General features: G+C 38.6%; 1 protein-coding gene across 1 annotated transcript in view; it reads right to left on the bottom strand.

Moving 5' to 3' along the window:
- Positions 1-313: 313 nt before the first annotated feature.
- The window catches only part of PCGF6 (polycomb group ring finger 6), a 38,117-nt gene continuing 29,616 nt past the window's right edge, over positions 314-8,814 (bottom strand). Inside the window, exon 10 of the mRNA XM_060641603.3 lies at positions 314-1,537. Coding sequence (XP_060497586.1) covers positions 1,481-1,537 — 57 coding nt within the window. The 3' untranslated portion in view covers positions 314-1,480. The remainder of the gene's footprint in view (positions 1,538-8,814) is intronic.

Here is an 8,814-nt window from a genome sequence, read left to right as displayed (position 1 = left end):
AGTTCAAGCCCCAAATTGGGCATAGAGCCTACTTAAAACAAAACCTGAAGGTAGTCTTGGGAATCCCTGACAAAGATATGTTAACATGGGACAAGAATAAAAATAGCATGTAATTTGGGTAAGAAACATTTAAGAGGCAATGAATTCCATAGTTGCTATTCTGTCCACTGTCAAATAACAGCATCTAGTAAAATCAGTGAAGATGTTTATAAAATAACTATTTGATGGTATTTTAACTAATTTGGATACCTTATCTCGTAAGGAATTTTGGTTATTTTTGTTTCAATCCACAATAAATATGAACACTTCAAAATAGGTTAAAATAAATTTTTATTAAAAATTTTTATTAAATGTTAGAAGAGATTTATACACAATTCACAAATTCTTTACAAAACAATCGCCAAACCTCATTCATTTGTAATTGTTTCTATACGCAGACTTGGAAATTTTGCAGTGAAATAGGGTTTACAAAATATTGTTTTAGAAAGTATCACAATGCTAATTTTAGGCAAAATAACATTTAAAACTGAAATCTTTGCACGTGAGCGAACTCTTAAACACCCGTATTCTTTATCCCAGTGACAAAGTAATGGGACAATGAACATTAAACTGACTTACTGAGGAACAGTAAGTATTCTGTAAACTTGCAAATTCACTCGTTTATTTATTACTTTGAGAAGCAGTGGTGTTCTAAGGTACTGACAACCAAACTACATACTCAAAGTGAATGCTAATCAAACTAACATTCAAATAATAAAGATAATGTTTCAAAGAGGCATCCCTTGTTGTTAAGATCTGTTAAAGGAGTCTTTATTACACTGAAGGCTTACAGTACAGGCCATAAACCCTGCAGGAGACAGTCTCTTCACAAAGAATGATAATTCATCCCTTTTAGAAGTACATATCATCTCTGTGGTAGTATTGCTGGGAAAAGAAAGATACGTGTTCCAAATATGATGGCAGCATACAAAAGTGGCCAGTAGTTTTGGTCTTTGTCCAAGAGGTACACTCTGTAGTTTAACAAAGCCTGGCTTTGAATCTTCAGTTCAAAAGCATCCTTCTTTTCCAAAAGCATGACTGCCCAACGGATGCCATTCCAGAGAGCAGAATCCTAACCGCCAACGGGAAAGGGATATGGCTCAACAAAGAAGAAAATAGTAACCGATTTACCTCAAAGATTAGGAAGCAAAATCAATGTCAAAGTATTTGAGATCACAAGGAATTTAAAAATTTAATGCTCTGAAAATTTCCCCCTGAGCTATGGATGCTTTTTATATATAGTTTCTAGTAAAACAGATGCATTCCATCATTCCAAGTTGTACTTATAAATGTTATGAATCTACGTGCTGAAAATAGATAAGTTATGTCTCCAGCAGCACAAAATGGTAGCTATTACATGTTGTGTGGAAATCTTTGGTGAAATGCAATCCTGCAGAAGCCTCATTATTTCGTTTCCCTCCTCCTAATGCTGCTAGAATCTTCAAGTAATTTTCAGAGGAGAAACCACAAGACCATAATGGAGGACCAGCAGACCATCCTGAAAAGAAAAAAAGTGTTTTGCAGTTATTTGAAAACCGGTTATGCAAACAATCAAGTCAAGTCAGATACGGTTTATTTTTCATAGCCCAACACTAATGTGAAATTCTTTGATTTAAAGAAAATAAAGGGTCCAAGTAAATAGACTTACTTATTCATTCACCTTATCACCAAATATTCCCTGTCACTGTGCCTTTTTAAATGACTCTCAAAGGTAATTCTGAAACTCCACAATTAGCCAGGGATGTTTGTGGCTAAACAGTTCTCTGAAAAGAACTCAAAGAGACACACCTTTCCTTCTGCGTGGACTACTTTCCCGAAAAAAGACTCAATTATCATAAAACACCATGGATCTGCTAAGAAATTAAACATTCATTTCCACATAAATGCAGCTCACTACCATTCACTGTTAAGAAAACTGTGGAACTCTTACCCATTTAATACATTATACATTTTAACTGTGCCTAAAAGACTGTTCACAACACAGTTTAACCTTTCTTTGATGTCTAGAGTCATCATCATGAACACTGAATACACTCTTCTGTAACACAGTGATGTCTTCGGTCTCTGGGCAACTTAACCCTACACTAAATGACTCCAGGTACTGTGTTTCTGAATCTTTTCATCTGCTCTTTTGGGTTTCTGTCTCCTCTTTTGATAACCAGGTCTTAATCCTTTGTGTTCTCACCAAGTCTGCATCCAGCAAGCAATCCACCTTTTAAAGGTGCTATTTCTTTCTTTCTTTAATGTTAATTTATTTTTGAGAGAGAGAGAGAGAGAGAGAGAGAGAGCGAGAGAGAGCGAGAGCAAGCGCACGAGCAGGGAAGGGGGCAGAGAGGAAGACAGAGGATCCCAGGCGGGCTCTGCGCTGACAGCAGAGAGATCATGACCTGCGATAGTGACCTGAGCTAGAAGTCAGGACACTTAACCAATTGAGCCACCCAGGAGCCCCTAAAGTGCTATTTCTAACCTACTATGAACTGGAAAATTAGCTAAAAAGTAAGTTGTTGGGGAGTATGCCATGAGCAATGGGCTGACCCTGAGCAACACAGAGGGGGAATGGTGAAATGCAGGCCTTGCATTTCCAATCACATTCTAGCTATTTCTCTCTTTGTTAAGCTTTTCCACGGCTCTACTTCCTCATCTCTCATTTATTACACAATTCACTGCAATCTGGATTCTGTTCCTGGCAACTCTAGTGAAAGCTCTCCAGAATTCTAGGAAAGGGTTCACAAATTCAAAGGCCTACCTACAAGGGCCAGGAAAGTAACATAGATGAATATGTGAGTTAAGCATGTGAGTCTATAGGGAAAGTGGAGACCACTGGTAAACCAGAGAGCAGATGTGTAGCTACAGGAATTTAAACTCAAAAATATTTACAACACAGTGAGCCATGTAAAACACAATTTCATACTATGTTTGGCCCATGGACCATCAGATCTATTCTAATTAGCCTAATCTAAGTAAATGAATTTATATTATAACACAAACAGATTCTATCAATGTTCTTACAAGAATACAAATTACATTTTACATGTTAATTTTTTGCATGTAGTTATTCATGTTTCAGAAATGAAAGCATCATTTGCAAAATATGACATGCTGAGATGTCAAACTGAAAATAGCTTACAAGTGGTTTTAAAACCTCAAAACAACTTCAATGTATGTATAAAATCACATTTTACGAAATGAAATAACTATAATTCAAGTCTCTATGTCTATTATATTTATATTCTATATACATAGATATAAATATTATTTGTATTTTGTAGTTAGAGATGTCTCTATCCATGGTCTTCTTGAACTATCCAAACAGAATGAGTCTTCTAAAATTTAAGTCAGAGTAGGTCACTTCTGTCCTTGGCTTAAATCTCTCCAAAAATAATTTCCCATATTAATTTCCCAATTAAAATCCAAAGTTCATACTATGGCCTATAAAGTCCTGCACATGGTTTTATTCTGACTGCCCAGATCTCAGCTCCCACCATTCTCCTCCCCTTTCCCGCAGAAGGTGTATTATTCATTTAGCTGAGAGGTCCTGAGAGTCCATGAATCTTACATTGTTGTCAATGAGGACTTTAATTGTATTATAGGTTAAGTTCAGGGACTTGCTCATCTCTGAATCTCCCTACATGTCTAGAATAGTGCTCTGTAAATATAATAAAACCTTGGGTTGTGAGTAACTTGTTTTGTGAGTGTTCTGCAAGATGAGCAAACATTTCTAATAAATTTTAACTTGATAAACGAGCGGTATCTTGCAATATGAGTAGTACATGATGCTGAACATCACAAGATCACAACTGAGCCAATGGTTCTACTCTCTCTCTCTCTCTCTCTCTCTCTGGGGGATTGTGGGTGATCATCTCCCATGCTCGGATCTTAGGCCACAGTGTTTGGCAGAAATCAGTGATTTTTCAGAACACTGGAAGGTACCCACACAACTGGCACTAGTGTATTTTTTGTCACTTCAAAGCACCTATGGACAGTCCTTTGCTTGTCCATACAAGAGTAAGCTTAGGAATGCTTTGCTTCATTCTAGGTCAGGCTGACTGCAGATATAGACCCTTTCGTCTGCTGCCTTATTGCCAGTTACATTAAATGCAGTATATGACAAAAGTTCATTAATACTGTACTATAGGCAACATCTGTGTGAGTATATACAACGGCCCCCATGCAGAAAAAGATTCCATTGAGCCAAAAGATAGCAGTGGTTCCATTAGTGATAGTGAAAGTCTTCCTACATAATAACCCTCCTCTCTCATCTCCCTCACACCAGCCACAAAGGTTTTCAAAGGTAAGTACAGGTTAATTTATTTTTCTTTATATTTTATGTTTTCCTTATTATTTTATATTATATTACAGTATTGTAATCATTCTGTATGAATATTTTGGGGTTGTGGAATGAATCATCTGAGTTTCCATTATTTCTTATGGGGAAATTCGCTTTTTTTATACAAGTGCTTTGGATTACAAAGATGTTTCCGAAATGAACTATGCTCGCAAACTAAGGCTTTACTGTATGTTTTTAAAAATATTTCTTTAAGAGACAGTACCCACAAGTAGGGGAGGGGCAGAGAGAGAAGGAGAGAGAATCCCAAGCAGGCTCCATGCTGTCAGTGCAGAGCCTTAACCAGGGCTTGATCCCATGACCTGTGAGATCATGATCTGAGCTGAGATCAAGAGTTGGCCACTTAACCAACTGAGGCAGCCAGGTTCTCCAGTAAATATTTTTTGAAGTAATATTTTCTACCTACTCCACTGGGATTTTACTCCTAGTTTCTTGCATTTCTAATCAAGTAAGCTTAATTTTTTAAAAGATAATCATTTTCTAAGATTTTTGAAGTTTAACATTAGAAAATTTTTAGGAAATGGCTTTGTTTATACCTCTAAGTATGCTTTAGTTATCAAAGAAATAATTTTGTTTCTATATTTTAGGAAGATTCTTTTAAACTGTTACTAAAATGTAGACAGTTGGCAAGGTACTATATTTCTAAAAATGTGTTAATAATAAATTGAATGATCACCTGAAAAAGTATTTGGTTACCCTTCTGTTAAGAGCCTGAGCTTTAAGTTCAAATTTTCAACAGTTGACTGTTGATTCTATGACTAACTAGCCAAGTGATCCTGGACAAGGTATGCAACCTCTGTACATCAATTTTCTAAATTATAAGATCCACCAATGGATGTTAGAATAGAGGGCCAAATTTGAAGAGAAACAGGATAACTGCATAGTTTCAAAGTATCTCCCCCCACATTATCAATTCCAAAGAGAAAAACCTACCAGTATTAAATATCTCCTGATGATACTCTGAGAATGGCACATCACTTGTATGTGATGTGCCAAAAACGCATAACCTCAATCTAGTCACGAGAAAACATCTGACAAACCCAAATGAAGGATAGTTTATAAAATAACTGACCAATACTCTTCAAAAGTATCAAAGTCATGAAAATAAGGAAGAACTGGAGAACTGGGAGAAGACAAGGAGACATGATGACTAAATACAATGTGGATCCTAGGACAGAGAAAGGACAACCATGGGAAAAGTAGCAAAATCCAATGTCTGCAGTTTTGTTAACAGTATTGTAACAATGTCAATATCTTAGTTTTGATGATTGTACTGTGGTCATGGAAGACGTTAACACTAAAGGATGCTGGGTGAGATCTACATAGGAACTTTCATACTATTTTGTAACTTTTCTCTAGGTCTTAAAGTATCTCAAAATAACATTTTAAAAAAGATAAAAGGAGATAGTAATTGTTACCTTTTTTAAAGTTTACTTATTTATTTTGAGAGAGTGAGAGAGAGAGAGAAAAGAGAGAGACAGAGAGAGAGATGAAGAGTAAGCATGAGCAGGGGAGGGGCACAGAGAGGAGAGAATCCCAAGCAGGCTCTGCTATCAGCACAGAAGCCTACGCCAGGCTTGATCCCATGGAACTGTGAGATCACGACCTAAGCTAAAATCAAGAGTTGGACATCTAACTAACTGAGCCACCCAAGCACCCCATTAATTGTTATCTTTTAAGGTTGTTGTGAGGCTTACACAAGATAACACATGTTCTGGGGCACCTGGTTGGCTCAGTCAGTGGAGTGTGACTCTTGATCCCAGGGTTGTGGGTTTGAGCCCCATGTTGGGTATAGAGATTACTTAGCTCAAGAAATGTTAATTATTAGTGGTATTGTCTTTTTCTGAGCTCTAAGCAATTTCACATCATATATGTGTTTTTCCTTAATTAGTCTGGCAGGCTTATCAATGGATTTCCCTTTTTCTTTTCACTTTTCAACCCAAATAACTTCAAGACTAAGTCCTAACACCATTTCATTCTATCACTAAGCTGGCTATGTTGCAAAAATAATTACATTCCATGCAACTTCATGTCCTTTTTCTTGCTCAAGGAAAAGCCAGCTATGTTTTTCAAAGAAACAGAAAGGTGACAAAGTCCTCTTTCTTCTTTGTAAATCACATATAAAATTCAAGTTAATAATGACAGCCATTAAAAAAAAGTAATGGTCCCCAATCATGGTATGCTAATTACTTTTGTTACTCTGACAAACTGTTATCACAACTAAAGTATACCTATAAAACTAAAAGATAATTACAACCTATAATATTGCAGTAAAGAACAGTTAACCTTGGAGCATCTTTCTAATACTCAATTACATGTAAGTTTCATTAGCAAAATTACAAAATTTGTAATTTCTTTAAAAAATCCAAATACTGGGGCACCTGGGTGGCTCAGTCAGTTGAGTGTCTGACTCTTGATTTCAGCTTAGAGTCGTGATCCTATGGTTGTGGGATCGAGCCCTACATCAGGGTTTGCGCTGAGTGTGGGGCCTGCTTGGGATTCTCTTTATCCCTCTCTCTCTCTCTCTCTGCCTGCCCTCTGCTCAAGCATGCTTTCTCTCTCTCTCTCTCTCAAAAAAAAAAAAAAAAAAAAAAAAAAAGAAATCCAAATGCCATTTAAAAAGTTATGAAAAGGGGGCGCCTGGGTGGCGCAGTCGGTTAAGCGTCCAACTTCAGCCAGGTCACGATCTCGCGGTCCGTGAGTTCGAGCCCCGCGTCAGGCTCTGGGCTGATGGCTCAGAGCCTGGAGCCTGATTCCGATTCTGTGTCTCCCTCTCTCTCTGCCCCTCCCCCGTTCATGCTCTGTCTCTCTCTGTCCCAAAAATAAATAAAAACCGTTGAAAAAAAAATTAAAAATAAAAAGTTATGAAAAACTGTGAATGACCATGAAATGGCAATTAGTATTAATTTGGAGGTTACAATAAAATATTAATGAGTAAGCAAATCTGCACTGATCAGCTGTATATTCTTTTGGGCCCTACTTAGTTCGCTCACTATCATGTCTGTGAGATTCATCCATGTTGATGTATATGGTAGTTGTATTAAATTGTATGTATATGTCACAATTTTTTACTCATTTTTTGTTGGGCATATGGGTTGCTTCCGGTTTGTGGCTATCATGATCAAACTATTATCAACTACCTTGTACATGTCTTGTGGTAGACATAACACTCATTTCTATTGAGTCTATACTCGGGAATGGAATTGCTGGGGAATAGGGTGTACATCCACGGCTTTAGTAGGTACCACCAAAAGAACCCCCACGTGGCCGAACCAGTTCACACCCCCACTAACCACGCACATACATTCTAGTTGCTCCACACCCACACCAACACTTAGATTGTGAGGCTTTTGCATTTTGCTAGGTCAACTTGGCCAAACTGGAACTATGTTTCCCCAAATCCCTTCCCTGTTAGGTTAGCCAAGAGAGATTTGTGTAAGATAAGATGTGCCAAGTGGAAGGAGGCAGAAGCCATTATGCTCAGGTCATCATAGAGCACCCGATGCTCGTTCAGCTTATACACACTGTTGCTGGTATGCTGGCTCACGTTGTAGGGACAGGAAGGCAGCCAGGCCTGCCACTAATTCCTCTTGCTCCCACAAGAGCTCCACCTTCAGCTTCTCTGAGTTCTGGGCCAAAGACCACCAGCTTTGTCTACAGATCACCCATGTCACTGAAGATGGAACTGATGAGACACACATTCCAGTTTCTCCTTACAGGTTCCAATTTATTCTCACTATTCCCCACTCATGACGGTCTTTTCTTCCAATTGCTGCCCTGTTGATTTACAATGACTACTGACTGGTCCATAGGCACTATCTTTCAATACACTTCTTCACCGGCCCCTGCAGTTGTTTAAGGTATAATTCTGTAATATTCATTTGGGTTCTATTTCTCCAATGGAATCCTAACTGTTAAAACTGATGAATCCAGGGGTGCCTGGGTGGCTCAGTCAGTTAAGTGTCCGACTCTTGATTTTAGCTCAGGTCATGATCTCAGGGTTCGGGAGATTGAGCCCCTTTTTGGGCTCTGCGCTGACAGTGCAGAGCCTGTGTGCAATTCTCTCTCTCTCTGCCCCTCCCCTGCTCACTTGCTCTCAAAATAAATAAACTTAAGGGGCACCTGGGGCTCATGTGGTTAAGCATCCAACCCCGGCTCAGGTCATGATCTCACAGTTCCTGAATTTGAGCCCCATGTTAGGCTCTGTGCTGACAGCTCAGAGCCCGGAGCCTGCTTCAGATTCTGTGTCTCCCTCTCTCTCTGCCCTGCCCCTGCTCACACTCTCTCTGTCTCTCAAAAATAAATAATAAACGTTAAAAAAATAAAATAAGAATCGGGGCGCCTGGGTGGCTTGGTTGGTTAAGCGTCCGACTTCGGCTCAGGTCACGATCTCACGGTCCGTGGGTTTGAGCCCCGCATCAGGCTCTGTG

This window comes from Panthera onca, chromosome D2 (assembly GCF_046562875.1).
Source record: "Panthera onca isolate mPanOnc1 chromosome D2, mPanOnc1 haplotype 2, whole genome shotgun sequence".
Taxonomy (NCBI): domain Eukaryota; kingdom Metazoa; phylum Chordata; class Mammalia; order Carnivora; family Felidae; genus Panthera; species Panthera onca.
Note: the sequence above shows the minus strand (reverse complement) of the source record. Positions and strands in the feature narration are given on the sequence as shown.